The 17,644-nt window shown below is 51.1% G+C and overlaps 1 protein-coding gene across 3 annotated transcripts in view; it reads left to right on the forward strand.

Annotated features, from left to right (window-relative positions):
* Positions 1 to 17,644, forward strand: part of Sptbn2 (spectrin beta, non-erythrocytic 2) — a 43,564-nt gene that overhangs the window by 14,099 nt on the left and 11,821 nt on the right. For all 3 annotated transcript variants that reach the window (XM_051145843.1, XM_051145844.1, XM_051145841.1), the window contains 15 exons: positions 497 to 588; positions 702 to 782; positions 1,190 to 1,305; positions 3,649 to 3,761; positions 3,877 to 4,064; positions 6,483 to 6,600; positions 7,384 to 7,542; positions 7,730 to 8,032; positions 9,206 to 9,359; positions 9,593 to 10,463; positions 12,895 to 13,032; positions 13,637 to 14,393; positions 15,311 to 15,513; positions 15,775 to 15,865; positions 16,042 to 16,188. In XM_051145843.1, coding sequence (XP_051001800.1) covers positions 497 to 588; positions 702 to 782; positions 1,190 to 1,305; positions 3,649 to 3,761; positions 3,877 to 4,064; positions 6,483 to 6,600; positions 7,384 to 7,542; positions 7,730 to 8,032; positions 9,206 to 9,359; positions 9,593 to 10,463; positions 12,895 to 13,032; positions 13,637 to 14,393; positions 15,311 to 15,513; positions 15,775 to 15,865; positions 16,042 to 16,188 — 3,531 coding nt within the window. The remainder of the gene's footprint in view (positions 1 to 496; positions 589 to 701; positions 783 to 1,189; positions 1,306 to 3,648; positions 3,762 to 3,876; positions 4,065 to 6,482; positions 6,601 to 7,383; positions 7,543 to 7,729; positions 8,033 to 9,205; positions 9,360 to 9,592; positions 10,464 to 12,894; positions 13,033 to 13,636; positions 14,394 to 15,310; positions 15,514 to 15,774; positions 15,866 to 16,041; positions 16,189 to 17,644) is intronic.

Consider the following 17,644-nt stretch of genomic DNA (forward strand, 5'->3'; position numbering starts at 1 on the left):
CTCCACAGAGAAACCCTGTCTCAAAAAGCAAATGGAAAAACACAAAACAAAACAAAACCTGAGCAACTAGAACTTTCTAGATCAGTTTGCCTTTGAAGCACTATCCTTGCATCTGACAGGGTCTTGTCACTTTCCATGTTGAACTCTGCCTGGTGCCATCTCAGCTCCTCTGATTGAACCTACCCCTCCCCAGCTGACCTCCAAGCAGAGCTTTTTCAGCTCCACCTTTGAAAGCCAGCTCCCACAAGGCACTCATTCAGCTGCCCATATTCTCCACCTGGCAGAACCGGCTCCCTTCCATCTAGGCACTGCCACTCCATTGATGTCCCACAAGCCCTGATAATGAATGTGTCACAAGCCCCGGATATAAGGGTCCAGGCCTGTCCCGTCACACAGCACCCCCAAAGATCAGTTTCCTGTGGTTCTCTTGAGTGTGTCTGATAACACCAAGAGTGTTGACAGTAGGAGTGAAGGTCCAGCTTGCTACTTTTCTTAGATCCAAGACATCAGTGTGGAGACAGAGGACAACAAGGAGAAGAAGTCAGCCAAGGATGCCCTGCTGCTGTGGTGCCAGATGAAGACCGCAGGGTGAGAGGGCATGGCCACACCCAGAGTGGGCGGTATAGGAAGGATGGGCTCCACCCTTGTTCCACAGACCTGGGCTAAGCGCTCTCTGCCCTTTTCCTGGTCTGTCCTTATAGGTATCCCAATGTCAACGTGCACAACTTCACCACCAGTTGGAGAGATGGGCTGGCCTTCAACGCCATTGTGCACAAGCACCGGTGAGAGCACGGGCTTAGCGAACGCACGGGGGAAGGACCCGGGGCACCCAGCATAGGCCGGGAGAGTGGCTGAGTTACCTCATAGCTATAGAGACGGGGAAAAAAATGAAGGGAAATCCAGTCCTCGGGAAGCAGAAGAACAGCAAAATCAAGGCCAGTCGGGTCTCATAGTGAGTTCCAGGCCAGTCAAGGCTACGTTAAGAGAGACCCTGCCTCAAAAAGAAGGAGGGAAAAAAAGAATGTGGGATAGGAGCCAGGAAGTAGGATGCTGGACCCCGGGTGGGCTTTGGGGTGTTTCCAGCCAGCAGTACATTTACTTTTTTCCTTAGGATCTGACATGCTTTTTGATGTGTTCTGTGTCCTGCCTCCCCCGCCCCTACCCCTCATCCCCCGCACCCCCACCCTAGGCCAGACCTGCTGGATTTTGAGTCCCTGAAGAAGTGCAATGCTCACTACAATCTGCAGAATGCTTTCAATCTGGCTGAAAAGGAACTCGGCCTGACTAAGCTCCTGGATCCTGAAGGTGGGAAGACAGAGGCAAACGGGTGGGGGTGGTTGCCAGAATGGGGGTGGGGAAGGACCATCAGCAGTCCAGGGATGTAAATGTTCTGGAGTTAGGTGATGGTCATAATTTCCACACCCAAGGCCACTGAACCTTATTCTTCTGAAGGATAGCTTTATATGGTAAAAGTTGTGCCTTGGGAAAAGAAAGTGCCTGAGTGGTGCCTTACACTCAGCAGGCAAAGATAGGAGGATTAGGAATTTGAGGCCAGCCTTGCTGTATAGCAGGCTTGAGGCCAGTCTGGGCTACATGAGTCTCCACCTCAAAACAAACAAAGTTAGCATGAAGAAAGGGAGCTGTGCCTCAGAAAGAGCTCTAGGCTGTAGGTTTTGTCCTAGCCCAGAGCCCCTGTGTGACTTAGAGCCAGTTGCTTGGCCTGGCTTAGTTTCCTCATCTCCAGAATGAGAAAACGAGGCCTGGGCATGAAACTCAGAGGTAGAGTGGTCATTGTGCATGCTCTAGCACCACAGAAATAAATTAAATAAAAATTTAAAAAATAAAATGAGAGGCCTCTGGTTCACAGGATCTCTGATGTATTCTAAGATCCTGGGGTTTTAGCTAAGCTATGTGACCCGTGGTTCATTCTGAGAACTAGCCCATGGTCAGATGCCCCTCTGACTCCCTCCATGGTGCTGAGGTCAGCTGTGGTCACTAAGCTCTGACTTTGTCCCTGCTGCTGCATTGCTCTTTATATGCCTTACTTGTCCCAACACCATTTCTTTGCCATTATTACCCTCAGTTTCCGGAAGAGACAAGGACTTGATAAGTCAGGTGACCTGCTGAAGGTCATAGACCTGATCCAGCTGAGATTCAGGTTCAGCCCAGCTCTGGAGCCTGTTTCCCCCACTGCCTTTGCAGGGCAGAGCAATCTGGGTGCACCCAGAAAAAGGCGGAGGGCCAGACCACACGCCCCTGCTGGAAGTGGTTCTTCTTACTTGCGTGGCTAGTTCGATTTCCCTGGTTTTTCTTTTTTCTTTCTTTCTTCCTTCCTTCCTTCCTTCCTTCCTTCCTTTCTTTCTTTTTTTCCTCCGAGACAGGGTTTCTCTGTGTAGCCTTGATTATCCTGTACTGGCTTTGTAGACCAGGCTGGCCTTGAACTCAGTGATCTGCCTGCCTCTGCCTCCCGAAAGCTGGGATTAAAGGTGTGCGCCACCACCACCCGGGTTCTCTCCCTGATTTTTCATTCCACTAGTATCCCTATCTCCTGTGTCCTTTTCGTTCAGAATGGCAGGTTTGTCATTCAGTTCTCACTCAGAATATATTGGCTACTTAGAAACAGAAAGCTAAGTGCAAAGTTCCTTGGAGAATGTTTACAAAGCATGGCTACCATGGGTGCTATTAAAAAAAAAAGGTATTTTATTTGGGGTTTTTTGCCTGTCACTCCTTCCAATCCTTATCCCACACTAATCCCTTCTAAGCTCCCAACACTAGGTAGGTGAGAAAGAAGGTCAGAGGGGAAGGGACAGTGACCTCTTTAGACTGCTTCCTGCTGATTCGGGTCGTCGGGTTCCTTGGGGCAAGTCCCATCTTCATTGTCAGGCTGTCTCCAACTTCTCCTCAAACTCCAACAACATCAACCAGGGTCAACAGAGGGAGCAGCAGTTACCTTCTCTGGAGCACTGCTGGCCTCTCTCTGGGCTCTGACATTTATACCCTCTCAAGAGTCCCCAGAATTCCAAGCATAAACTATCTGCAGCTGGCAAAACCACGCCCCTGCTAGTGCACGAGGCAAATCATAGTCACCTGCTGTGAAGCAGCCTCTTATCTCACACCTGGGATTAAAACAGAAAAGTGTTCACATAGCATAACTGGAGTTTTAAAAGAAACAGAAACTCTCACTATGGCTGTTCTGCAGAACTCAGGAGCACAGCGGGAAGGGTCCTGTGACTTGACCGAGATGACTTCAGGAGCTCCAGCTTGTCCGGTGTTTTCTGAAGGCTGGGAGGGGCTTCCAGTCTCATAGTGTGGCCTTTGAGAGGAGTAATGTGTGGCCTGAGTCTCATAGCCCAGGGACTGCAAGACATCTTCAGCTGTGGTGTGCAGAGGGAGTGCTAGGTCTGAACGGATACTTACCTCCTTGGCTACACCCGGGAGGCTGAACTTTGGGAACCAGATTGGGAACCATAGCCGTGACCACGCCCCAAGATGGTGCTAAGAGCAGGCGACTGTCCCAGTTGTACTGCACGCAGGGTCAAGAGGCTTAGCTTGCAGTTTCTGTGCCACTGTCGCTCAGGCTTTAGGCCTGCTTCTGCGAGGGAGGCAGGCTTGTGATATCTGCCTCACCTGGGTGATCCTTTTCCTCAGATGTCAATGTGGACCAGCCTGATGAGAAGTCCATCATCACCTACGTGGCCACCTACTACCACTACTTCTCTAAGATGAAGGCCCTGGCTGTGGAAGGCAAAAGGATTGGCAAGGTACCCTTCCCGTGAGACAGTGGGCGCTAGGACCAGAGGAGGCCCGGCGTAGCTCCTCCTCCCCTAAGACAGGGAGCAGGGTGAGACACCTGCCCGCCCATCTCCCGCCCCACAGGTCCTGGACCATGCCATGGAAGCAGAACACCTGGTGGAGAAATACGAGTCCCTGGCCTCTGAACTGCTGCAGTGGATTGAACAAACAATTGTGACCCTCAATGACCGGCAACTGGCCAACTCCCTGAGCGGAGTCCAAAACCAGCTGCAGTCTTTCAACTCCTACCGAACTGTAGAGAAGCCACCCAAGTAGGTGTCCCCTGGGCCCCACCCTGCCAGAGCATGCCTGCACAGAGCTGTGCTCACTTGAGGGAAAGCCTAAATGAGGGCGGCCTGTTGGGAAGGACCTTTGACAGTGCAGAAATGGCTCGATTCCCTCAGCTCAAAGTACTGGAAGCATCCAAACAGCACAGTTGTTCCAAAACACATTTTCTAATGACTAGCCATTTTTAAAAAGCAGGCCATGGACGAATGGTTGCCACGGCATGTTAAGTCAGTGAAATCCATCAGATAAAAATTACTGGTTGCAAGCCAGCTGTGGTGGCTTGTACCTACAAATCTCAGCATTTGGAAGTCTGAAGCAGGAAGATTGCTGTGGCCAGAATAAGATCCTGCCTGGGGAAAAAAAAATACTGGTTGGGGCCATGCAACACTGTAGTCTCAGTCTAGAGATAAACAGGACTGGGCCTGACAGGCAAGTCAGCAGCTAGCAGTGCAGCATAGCCAATAGCAAGAGCATCACAAAGGCTGTTAGCTGTTAGGACTGCTGTTAGCAGGGTTATATATGTGCTAGGGAGAGTGTGTGAGAGAGAGAGAGACAGACAGACAGACAGGGAGTGGGCGGGGAAGAGGTCATCAAGCTACTCATCCAGAACCTATTCTGTTCTTTATGGCCCACGGAATGGCTTGAGGGGCCCTATGCCTGGAAAATCCTCTTCTGGGCATTCAACAAAGATGAAATCTTAAGGACTCTCCCCAACATGACCTTTGTAAAATAGTAATAAGTCATGAAGCAACCAACTGAAAATACCCCCACCCCAATGAGTTGTCTCTTTTTTTGTGTTTTGTTTGTTTGTTTTTTGTTTTTTCAAGACAGGGGTTCCTCTGTGTAGCCTTGGCTGTCCTGGACTCACTTTGTAGACCAGGCTGGCCTTGAACTCACAGCGAGCCGCCTGCCTCTGCCTCCCAAGTGCTGGGATTAAAGGCGTGCTCACCACCACCGGCTTGAGTTCTTGACGTTAAAAGATTGCCATAATTGGGGTTGGAAAGATGACTCAGAGGTTAAGAGCACTGGTTACTCTTCCAGAGGCCCTGAGTTCAATTCCCAGCAACCCAATGGTGGCTCACAACCATCTATAATGAGATCTGGTTCCCTCTTTGGGTGGACAGGCACACATGAAGGCATAACATTATATGCATAATAAATAATCTTAAAAAAAAAAAAAAAAGATTGCCATAGTTGAAGAAGTGGGCTACAAGAGTTCTTAATGCACCATAGCAGACAAAGTGCTGTGCTAAGTACCCAAAGCTAAAGTGCATGAGTTCAAATCCCGGCTATGCCACCCAGCAGTCATGGAAGAACTAGTGAGGCATGTTTGTGTTCAGTTTTCTCCTCTGGAAAGCAAGGGTGAAAGAATGTAGATAATGGCGAGGGGTCACCATGTGCAGAGTGCTGAGAAGTGAGTGGGGAGAGCCAAGGCCTTAGTCACAGCTGTGAGTTGTTGGTCACTGAGCCCTGGTCCCAGTAGCACCTGTTGTGCGAGGCAGAAGCCAGCACTTCCTCCATGGGTAACAATAGTCACCATTTCTGTAGAGCTTTGGGTCACTTTAAAATGATGTTCCTGCTGAGGCTGGAGGTGCAGGCTTATAATCCAGGCTATCCATGAAGCTGAGAAAAGGTTGTTATCACATGCTTAAGTTCAAAGTCAGCCTGTGTAACATACTGAGACCCATCATAAAACAGAAAGTTTTTTTAAAGAGGTGAAGATGTACCTCAGTGGTCAAGCATCTGCTTAACATCCATGAGGCCGTGGGTACCACCTCTAGTGCTAGCTACAGTAAGTAAGTAAGTAAAATAGCAATAAAAATAAATAATGTTTTGAGCCAAGCATAGTGATGCTTACCTTGTTACCCAAGGCAGGAACATTATGAGTTCAAAGCTTGCCTGAGCTACATAGGAAGACTACCCGCACACCAAAAAAGAAAGAAAAACAAAGTGAGGATGGCACACAACTTTTTGTTTGTTTTTTTGTTTTTCGAGACAGGGTTTCTCTGTGTAGCCTTGGCTGTCCTGGACCAGGCTGGCCTCGAACTCGCAGAGATTCACCTGCCTCTGCCTCCTGAGTGCTGGGATTACATGCATGTATGCCACTGCGCCCAGCTGATAGCACACACCTTTAATCCCAGCACTCAGGAGACAGAGGCAGGCAGATCTGTGAGCTCAAAGCCAGTCTGGTCTACAGAGTGAGTTCCAAGAAAAAAACAAAAAAAGAAAACCAAAGTGTTTTCTTTTGGCTTTCTTGCTAGTTTTTTTGTTTGTTTTTGTTTTGTTTTGTTTTTGCTTTCACAGGAAAAAGGAAAAGCAGCATGGGTGTTCTGTGACATGGAGTTGAGGCTCTGGGTGCTGTACGGTCTTTGCCTCTGATCTCGTCTTGACTTCTGCTTTAGGTTCACAGAGAAAGGGAACTTGGAGGTGTTGCTCTTCACCATCCAGAGCAAGCTTCGGGCCAACAACCAGAAGGTCTACACGCCACGTGAAGGCCGGCTCATCTCGGACATCAACAAGGTCTGTGGCCTCCACACAGATGGCCATCCTTGGTCGTCCCTCTGGTCCTCCCTGGCATACATACTTTTTATGCCTCTGGTGACCAAGGGCCTTCTTGACCTCAACCAAGCCCTGCTACCCACCGCCGTAACCCCAGCCATGACTTGGAATCCTCTCATGATTGTGGTTTCTTTGCTCCCTCATTCCCAGCACTTGGGAGGCAGAGGTAGGCAGATCTCTGTGATTTCTGGGCCAGCCTGGACTACAGAGCGAGTTCCATGACAGCCAGAGAAACCCTGTCTCGAAAACCAAAAACCACAGACATCTATCTGCCTGTCTTTGCTTCCCAGCATGCTAGGATGACAGGAGTGCGCCATGGTGCCTGCCTGTTGTTTTATGCTTTTAAAAACAGAATTATAAGATTAATGCAAGTAATCAAGGCTACACTTAGAAACCCTGTCTGGGGGCGGGGGGAGACTAAGGCTACACTTAGAAACCCTGTCTGGGGGGTGGGGAGAAGACTAATGCAAGTAAACTGAGGTTCACTTGCAGAGTCCCACCACTGTAGACAAATCAGACGTTTTCCATAGATGACTTCATCTCTTGTCCAGAAGCAAACAGCTTTTATGTGGCTTCACATCGTGTCTGGCACCTCTCTTTTTATCCCCATACTTCCAGACACAGGTGCCTCACTTGTCTCGTCCCGTGGATCCGCTAGACCCAGCTTCTGTGGCACTCACCTGGGCCCCAGCATCCTGACCTCTCCCCTGGTCCCACTATACTAATCCAGTCTCTGCCTCACAGGCCTGGGAGCGGCTGGAGAAAGCCGAACACGAGCGAGAGCTGGCCTTGCGCACAGAGCTGATCCGCCAGGAGAAGCTGGAGCAACTGGCTGCTCGCTTCGACCGCAAGGCTGCCATGCGGGAGACCTGGCTCAGTGAGAACCAGCGCCTCGTGTCCCAGGTGGGACTCATGTGAAACTCAGGGTCTGGCGGGGATGGGGGTGGGTGGGGTCCCAAGGCTTGTCCAGGAAAAAAGACAGTGAGGCAGCATGAGGTGACACAGAGGGGACAGAGAGCCACTGCCTAAAGTTGGCATCTGGCAGCCAGCATGCTCTGGTTCCCAACTTTCCCCTCCCCGTCTGTCACAGGACAACTTTGGTCTGGAGCTGGCAGCAGTGGAGGCTGCAGTGCGGAAACATGAGGCCATCGAGACAGACATTGTGGCCTACAGTGGCCGGGTGCAGGCGGTGGATGCTGTGGCCGCGGAACTGGCTGCTGAGCGCTACCATGACATTAAGCGCATTGCGGCAAGACAGAACAACGTGGCCCGCCTCTGGGACTTCTTACGGCAGATGGTAGCTGCCCGCCGTGAGCGGCTCCTTCTCAACTTGGAGCTGCAGAAAGTGTTCCAGGACCTGCTCTACCTCATGGACTGGATGGCGGAGATGAAGGTAGTAGCCGATTGTGGCATGACTCAGCTGGGCGGGAGTCCTGGGGTGTGGCTGGCCACCTTACTCACCCACTCAGCCCATCTCTTCATAGCATGTACCAGCCCCTCCTGAGTTCTGATGAGCAAAGCTGGCGGACTGTCGGTGTGGGGCTCCCAGCCTAGGGGGAAAGAGTCTATAAACCAGAGACAGGTGGTTCTGAGGCCTGGGGGTACTGGAGCAGGTAATTGGGCAGGGCCTCTTTGAGAGAAAAGCTTGTTTGAACTGAGGCAAGGAGCCAGCCCAGAGAACTCTGGCAAGAGCAGGTTCTGGTCAGAAGGAATAGGGAGCTGAGGCTCTGGGCTGTGCTTGTGGGCACATGGAGACGGCCAAGGCAGACCAGTAGCTACAAATGGGGTAATGGGTGACTCCTTAGAGCCCCACTGGTTTTTCGCTCAAGGAATTGCACTTTTACTCAGGCAGAGTATTTAAAGTATTTAAAGGGTTTCAAAGAAGCTGGGCGGTGGTGGCGCATGCCTTTAATCCCAGCACTCGGGGGGCAGAGGCAGGTGGACCTCTGTGAGTTCGAGGCCAGCCTGGTCTACAGAGTGAGTCTAGCACAGCCAACGCTACCCAGAGAAACCCTGTCTCGAAAAACCAAAAAAAAAAAAAAAAAAAAATTAAGGGTTTTAAAGGAAGGAAGAAGTGTGATTCCACCTCATATTTTCAGAAGGTCCCCTGGACTACTGTGTGCAGAAGGTCTGTAGGCAGTCAGAGTGGGAGCAGAGAAACGGGCTGCCGTTGTCTAGGCGAGAGGTGGCCTTGAGGGTGGGTCTGGGAGAAGAGACTGAGGGTGTTGGAACGAAACAGTGACAGCAGCGGCTATCTACGATTCTGGAGCTGAGATGAGTCACCCTAAAAATTCCAGAGCAGGATTTAAAAAACAAACAAAAAACAAAACAAAACAAAACCTGATCCATGGGGAGGGCAACTGAGGATAAAGAACCAAATGTGAGAACAGAACTAGGGTGTTGCTGTGTGTGCGTGTGTGTGTGTGTGTGTGTGTGTGTGTGTGTGTGTGTGTGTGTGTGGTGCGTGTGCGTGCAGGTGTGCGAAGACACTGCAGTGGGGTTGGCACGCTGACAGGGTGCGAGGCAGTCCTTGGATGGGCGCTGGCACGCCGTGTGTGTCTGGCAGGGCCGGCTGCAGTCTCAGGATCTCGGGAAGCACCTGGCTGGGGTAGAAGACCTGCTGCAGCTCCACGAGCTGGTGGAAGCAGACATCGCAGTGCAGGCTGAGAGGGTGCGAGCCGTCAGCGCCTCTGCCCTGCGCTTCTGTGACCCGGGGAAAGGTGAAAACTGGGGCGAGGGAGGCTGGCAATGGACGGACTGGGAAACAGGGAGCAGGCTTGTCATTTGGGAAAACTGGGGGGGAGGGGGCAGGATCACCCATGAGTAGGTAAAATGGTGACAGCTGGGTCCAGAAGGGAGGCCTTACCAGGGTGAGCTGGGGTGACGCATGACAACGGGTGGCTGGGTAGCAACTTAAAGCCCTGGACCTCTGGCTTGTTTTTTCTTTTTTCAGAGTATAAACCGTGTGACCCACAACTGGTGTCTGAGAGGGTAGCCACTCTGGAGCAGAGCTATGAGGCCCTGTGTGAATTGGCAGCAACGCGAAGGGCCCGTCTGGAAGAATCACGTCGTCTCTGGCGGTTCCTCTGGGAAGTTGGTGAGGCTGAGGCCTGGGTTCGGGAGCAGCAGCACCTCCTGGCCTCCGCCGACACAGGCCGAGACCTGACCGGCGTCCTCCGCCTGCTCAACAAGCACACAGCACTACGCGGTGAGATGAGTGGCCGTCTAGGGCCCCTGAAGCTCACCCTGGAACAAGGGCAGCAGTTGGTTGCTGAGGGCCACCCTGGAGCCAGCCAAGCATCAACCCGGGCAGCAGAGCTCCAGGCCCAGTGGGAGCGCCTGGAAGCCCTGGCCGAGGAGCGAGCCCAGAGGCTAGCACAGGCTGCCAGCCTCTACCAGTTCCAGGCAGATGCAAATGACATGGAGGCCTGGTTGGTGGATGCACTACGCCTGGTGTCTAGCCCTGAGATGGGGCATGATGAGTTCTCCACACAGGCCCTGGCCAGGCAGCATCGGGCCCTCGAGGAGGAGATCAGAGCCCACCGGCCCACACTGGATGCCTTGAGGGAGCAGGCCGCAGCCCTGCCACCTGCACTGAGCCATACACCTGAGGTACAGGGCAGGGTGCCCACTCTGGAGCAGCACTATGAGGAGCTGCAGGCCCAGGCGGGTGAGCGCGCGCGTGCCCTGGAGGCAGCCCTGGCACTCTATACCATGCTCAGCGAGGCTGGGGCCTGTGGGCTCTGGGTCGAGGAGAAGGAGCAGTGGCTCAACGGGCTGGCCCTACCTGAGCGGCTGGAGGACCTGGAGGTGGTCCAGCAGAGGTAAGGTCCACCATTTTCTTTGAGGTGCTTCACCTGTGAGCTGGGGGGCCTGGTACAAGGATGCAAATACCACTATACCCTGCCTGCTACAATCTCTCTTCACCTTAACTGCATCCTTCTGACTCACAACGATCATCTCTCTATAGAGTTCTGTTGTTTCTCTTGTAGTTTTAGTGTGTGTGTGTATATATATATATATATATATATATATATATATTTTTTTTTTTTTAAGATGTATTTGTGTGTGTGTGTGTGTGTGTGTGTTTTCCTTGTATGTGTGTCTGTATACTACCTGTGCCTGGTGCCTGCAGAAGTCAGAAGAGGGCATTAGATCCTCTGAAACTGGAGTTACAGATGGCTACATGAGCCACTATATGGGTGCTGGGAACCAAACCCAGGTCCTCTGGAAGAGCAGCCAGTTCTCTTAACCAATGAGCCATCTATCTCTCTTGCTCTTTTTTTTTTTTTTTTCCTTTATTATTATGTATACAGTGCTCTGCCTATACATACACCTGAAGGCCAGAAAAGGGAATCAGATCACATTATAGATGGTTGTGAGCCACCATGTGGTTGCTGGGAATTGAACTCAGGACCTCTGGAGGAGCAGTCAGTGCTCTTAACCTCTGAGCCATCTCTCCAGCCCAATCTCTCTTGCTCTTGTCTTTAGAATACTGAGACAAAGTCTTACTCTATAGCCTAGGCTTGGCGAAATGCAGCAATTCTCCTGTCTTAGCTTCCTGAGTGCTGTGATTACAGACATGTGCCACCATGCCCTACGATTTAAAGTTTTAATGGAAATGCTACATATACTCACAAGTAGAGAATATGTCACAACAAACCCATGTGTCCATCTCCCAGACTCCATTGTTGTCAATATGTTGCTTGTTTTGATTTGCGTCCCTTTTTAAAAGCAAGCCTCAGATGATTCCTCAGGGTGGCCCCTTTAAGAAAGATGAGGAAGCATCCTAATGTATACTAATAATACTTTTTAGTTATGTGTGGACTTAAAATAGCCACGTGCTTGGAAGCTGGGTGTGGAGCATGCCTATGATGCCGGCATCCAAGAGGCCATGGCAGCCTCTCTAAGTCTGAGGCCATTCTGAGCTGTGTAGCAAGTTCCAGGGCAGCCTTGGCTACATAGTAAGACCCTGACTTAAAAGAATATATACCTGGGCTGGAGGGATGGCTTACACACACACACACACACACACACACACGCACGCACGCACGCACGCACGCACGCACACACGCAAGCATACACACAAGTGCTGTATCCAAAGAACAGTAAACCTTACAGTCATTTAGAAAGGGCAGCTTTTTCCTTTTTTCTTTGAGAAAGGTTTTCACTGTGTAGCCCTGGCTGTCACAGAGACTTGCCTTCCCAGGGCTGGGATTAAAAGCATGTGCTACCATGTCCAGCACAAAGAAAATTCTTATTGAACTTCAGTACCATTGTCACATGAAACAAAATTAGTAAATCCTAGATATCACCTACTGTCAATCTATAATCAACTTTCCTGGCAGTTTTAGGTTTGTTTTGTTTTGTGTTGTTGTTGTTGTTGCTGCTGTTGTTTATTTGTTTATTTTTCTTAGTTTTTAAGATCTCCTGTTGGAGTGTGGGCTTGACAAACTATAACCCTTGGGCTAAATCCAGCCTGCTGCCTGAGTTGGCTTTTTTGTTTTGTAAATAAAGTTTTATTGGAGCAGAGCTATGCCGCCCCCCGCCCCCCACTTACGGATGCCGTGGCTGTGTTCATCCCACCTAGCAAAGTTGAGGACTTGTGCCTCAGCCTGTGGCTCACAGAGTCAAAATATTTACTCACCTGGCCCTTTACAGAAATGTCAGGTGGCCAGGTGTGGTGGCGCACGCCTTTAATCCCAGCACTTGGGAGCCGGCGCAGGTGGATCACTGTGAGTTTGAGGCCAGCCTGGTCTACAAAGCAAGTCCAGGACAGCCAAGGCTACACAGAGAAACCCTGTCTCGAAAAACCAAAACCAAAACAAAACAAAACAGAAATTTCAGGCGTCCCTTCCCAAAGAAGTTGTATTTCACGTCTCTATGCTTAGACATTTGTTCTTGGTTGTCTTTTTTGCTCACTGTAGCAGGGTGGGGTGTGGGTGGTGCTTAGGAGGTAAGAGCACTGAAGGTAAGGGGGACACTGAAGGCTCATGCCACAGTTGCATTTGACTTGGTGTACAGGTATTCCTGGCTTTGGGCCTGCACTGTGTTTTTGAGCAACCCTACAGTGGGTAGTTTTCCTCCTCACTTTGAGATGGTGGGAGCCTCTGACCCACGGGTGCTGTGGACCTTGTAGGCTAAGAGGCCCAGCGGTGCTGGGGCAGAAGCCTCATGTTTAAGGGCATGTGAGGGAAGCCACCTGGGTGCCCTGCTGCCTCACATCATTCAGGGCCAACTCTCCGCTTGCCTCAGATTTGAGACCTTGGAGCCTGAGATGAATGCCCTGGCTGCACGGGTCACTGCTGTCAATGACATTGCTGAGCAGTTGCTGAAGGCCAGTCCACCAGGCAAGGACCGTATCATCAGCACCCAGGAGCAGCTCAACCACAGGTGGGCTTGAGGTGGGAGGCAGCCCCAGGGACTGATTGAAAGACAGAAAGAAAGAAAGAAAGAAAGAAAGAAAGCAAGCAAGCAAGCAAGCATTTGCTCACGAGGCAGTGCAGATGGAAGTTAGAGGGAAAATGTGGCAGAGCCTGAGACTCAGCCTGGTGGAAGGGTGGCTGAAAATGAGGAAAGAACCTTGACTGGAATACATTGAGAAAAGAGAAGTTATAAACGGAGTAAGAGAAGAGGTCAGAGCCAGGTGTGGTGGCGCACGCCTTTAATCCCAGCACTTGGGAGGCAGAGGCAGGTGGATCGCTGTGAGTTCAAGGCCAGCCTGGTCTACAGTGCGAGTCCAGGACAGCCAAGGCTACACAGAGAACCCCTGGAGCTGGGGAGGGGGAGGGTGGAAGGGGGAGAGGAGGTCAGGGCAGTCCACGGAGGCTGGGAACTATCAGAACAAGGAAGTGGGGAGCAGGGCTGAGTATCCCCTTATGAAAGTAGAAGTAGGAGGTGAGTGCAGAGAAGAGCAGTGAGAAGAGAGGTTCCCAAGTGCCTGGCCAGGGCGAGGAAGCGGAGCCCTTCCTCGTGTAAGCCTTTCCCCTACTCACAGGTGGCAACAGTTTCGGTCCCTGGCAGATGGTAAAAAGGCGGCTCTGACATCAGCCCTGAGCATCCAGAATTACCACCTGGAGTGTACAGAGACCAAGGCCTGGATGAGAGAGAAGACCAAGGTCATCGAGTCCACCCAGGGCCTGGGCAACGATCTAGCTGGTGTGCTGGCCTTGCAGCGGAAGCTGGCTGGGACTGAGAGAGATCTGGAAGCCATCTCCGCCCGGGTGGATGAGCTGACCAAAGAGGCAAATGCCTTGGCTGCTGGGCACCCAGCCCAAGCCCCTGCCATCAACACCCGGCTTGGAGAGGTACAAGCTGGCTGGGAGGATCTTCGGACCACCATGAGGCGCAGAGAAGAGTCCCTGGGTGAGGCTCGGCGGCTGCAGGATTTCCTGCGCAGCTTGGATGACTTCCAGGCCTGGCTAGGCCGCACACAGACTGCTGTAGCCTCTGAAGAAGGGCCTGCCACCCTACCTGAGGCAGAAGCCCTCTTAGCCCAGCATGCTGCCCTGCGGGGAGAGGTGGAGAGAGCCCAGAGCGAGTACAGCCGCCTCAGGACCTTGGGCGAGGAGGTGACCAGAGACCAGGCTGATCCCCAGTGCCTCTTCCTCAGGCAGAGGCTGGAAGCCCTGGGAACCGGCTGGGAGGAGCTGGGTCGCATGTGGGAGAGCCGGCAAGGCCGCTTGGCCCAGGCCCACGGCTTCCAGGGTTTTTTGAGAGATGCTCGCCAGGCTGAGGGTGTGCTCAGCAGCCAGGTAAGAGCCCAGGGAACATAGTCCCACTAGGAAGAAGAGAAAAATAGGCATGAAGGGAAGGACAAAAGAAAGTGGCAGAAGGGGTAGGTAGTACTAGTGGGTGGAGTAGTTGAGCAAGCAAGATAGGCAGGAAGAACATATTAGAAATATGTTCGAAACCAGGCAGGCGTGATGGTGCACGCCTGTAATCCCAGCACACAGGGAGGCAGACATAGGTGGTTCGCTATGAGTTCCAGGCCAGCTTGGTCTACAGAGCGAGTCCAGGACAACCAAGGCTACAACAGAGAAACCCTGTCTCAAAAAACATACAAACAAACAAACAAACAAAACACCCCACAGAAACATGAAAGAAATATGTTCTAATAACATACTTATGTGTTATTACAATGGTTCTCAACTTTCCTAATGTTTCAACCCTTTAAAACAGTTCCTCATGTTGTGGTGACCTTCAATCATAAAATTATTTTGTTGCTACGTTATAACTGTAATTTTGCTACTGTTATGAATTGTAACGTAGCTATCCAATATGCAAGATATCTGATATCTTGACAACAGCTGTGTTATTAGAATATAATAATTCTAACAAAATTTACATGTCAACATAACCAGACCAACTTTAGAAGAAGTGAAAAGCCTGACTAGTCCTCTAACTGTTAAATGAGTCAATAGTTACAAATAAGGCAGAACAGGATTTGGACTGGTAAAAGTCCTCCAACCCAGTTGCCTTGCATTGTAAGACCCCCCCGCCCCCCTCCCCCCACACACACACATTAGTGGCCCCGGTGCCATCTTCAGAGCCATCTGGACCACCTTGTTCCTCACCAGGCTGGTCCCTGTGCGCCTCTGGGCAAGTCCTCTCAGACGGGTAGGACCAACATGCTATGAGAAGTGAGCATGCTGCACTCTCTTCCACACAGGAATATGTTTTGTCTCACACGGAGATGCCGGGGACACTCCAGGCAGCAGATGTGGCCATTAAAAAGCTGGAAGACTTCATGAGCACCATGGATGCCAATGGAGAGCGCATCCGTGGACTCCTGGAGGCTGGACGACAGCTGGTGTCCAAGGGCAATATCCATGCTGAGAAGATCCAAGAGAAGGCGGACTCTGTCGAGAAGAGGTGTGCAGAGGGTGGTGGACCAGTGATGCACCTTAGAGGAAGTGGCAGGGAGCTGGAGGCCCGTGACAAAACAGAGGACAGTCAGAGTGGCTGTAGTGGTTGGGCCAGGATCCACAGTGGTCTCGGCACATCAAGGCAGATTGGAGCCTATTAGGACAGCAGGCCTGGTGATCAGACCCCTGGGGGACATTACTCACATAGGGGGACTGGGCCTTCTAGGTGAGTTGAGGGTCATGGTTGCACCCTGGGCTGTCATTGCAGACACAGGAAGAATCAGGAGGCAGCGCAGCAGCTTTTAGGCCGCCTTCGGGACAACCGAGAGCAGCAGCACTTCTTGCAAGACTGTCAGGAGGTGAGGCCCTCAGTTCCCCGGTATCCCTGTGGCATTTCCTAACCAGTCATCCCTTTCATACATACACGCCCCTCACAGCATTTTCTGGAGTCTTCTGCATCTCCTGGCCCATCTGCCCCACCACTTCTTCCCTCTAAAAGATTCCCTCCCTCATTCTTGCTTCGTGCTTGTGCCAGCTGAAACTCTGGATTGATGAGAAGATGCTGACAGCTCAGGACGTGTCCTATGATGAGGCCCGCAACCTGCACACCAAGTGGCAAAAGCACCAAGCATTCATGGCCGAGCTGGCAGCCAACAAGGACTGGCTAGACAAAGTGGACAAGGTAACTTAGTATGGCCAGAGCTGTAAGATGAGTGAGCCTTTGGGGCTGCTTCCTGGGGATGAAGTTCTGTTAGACAGAACTTTCAAGAAAATTCAATAGGCCGGGCGTGGTGGCGCATGCGTTTAATTTGAGGCCAGCCTGATCTACAAAGCAAGTCCAGGACAGCCAAGGCTACACAGGGAAACCCTGTCTTGAAAAAAAAAAAAAAAAAGAAAGAAAACAAATCAAAACAAAACCAACAGACTAGAGAGCCAAGTGTGGCTTGGGATTGGTATCATAGCTGTTTCTGGATTTGTAGTACCACTGTCCTCTTCACGCGGGGTCTGCAGACGTTTGTAAAGGGCTGACAGGAAATACTTCCGGCTTTGTAAACCAAACAGCTTGTGTCGCAGGTCCTTGTCTCTGTTGTCACAGCACAAAGGCCTAGAGACTAGTGAGCATGGCTGTCCCCCAGTAAAACTTGCTCTATACAAAGAGGCAGGAGGGCCAGATTTTGGTCATTTGCCATGGTTTGACAACCTTTGCTGTCATTCCTAGGACTCTTGTCAGTTTCTCACAGAGCTCTGTCTCAGTTGCTGGGGACAAGTGAATATTCCTACCAGATATCCCTAGAGATGGTGATGCGAGCTAGCATGTTGCTAGTGGTCCATGGCGTATCAAAGGACGTTTCCCCTCCCTCAAGAGCATAAGAACTGGGGAGAGAGCAGTTTGCAATGTTTGCATTTGCTCAGCAGATACATACTTAGTACCATATGCAAATCACTGAGAGGAAAGGAGGTGATGCTACTACTGGCTCAGACTTCCAGGAAAAACACTGTAGCCACGATGTGAAATATACATAGAGCATTAAATCACACCCAGAGCAGAAGGCTACTCTGGTGCCCCAGGCCTATGGTAACTAGCTACTTGTGAAGCTGAGGTGGGAAGATCCCAAGTTCAAGGCCATCCTCGGCAACTAAGTGAGATTCTGTTTCAAAGTGAAAAGGAAAAAAGGAGCTGTAGCTTTGCCCCTTTGTTCAATGCCCAGGATTACAGAAACAAGTGAAAAGATCCAGAGTAGAATATACTGGGTACCAAACGGTAGAGTCCATAAAGCCTGGACACAAAGCAGAGTAGAGATGAAGAAATGTATCCAGGGCCGTCCGTGGAAGGTAAGGAGAATGTGACAAGCAGAAATATTAGGTTCTAGGCTGAGAGTGATGATAAGCAGAAAGCCAGAAGTGTGAGGGGAAATGGGGAGCAAGAGGAAGTCAGCCTGTTGGGAGCACAGAAGGCATGATAAGGCTCTTGGAGGCAAAGGTCAGAAGAGTGTCCTGGGCAAGGTCAGGAAAAGCCTGGGTCACTCAGCACGGAATATGCTAAAGACTTTGAAGCCATACAAGCCAAGCTAGCCTCTGGTCCTCTTTATCCAGCAGCCATAGAAAGGGCCTGGAAGCATCTGAGTTCATGGTCTCAG

Source organism: Acomys russatus, chromosome 5 (genome assembly GCF_903995435.1).
Source record: "Acomys russatus chromosome 5, mAcoRus1.1, whole genome shotgun sequence".
Lineage (NCBI taxonomy): Eukaryota > Metazoa > Chordata > Mammalia > Rodentia > Muridae > Acomys > Acomys russatus.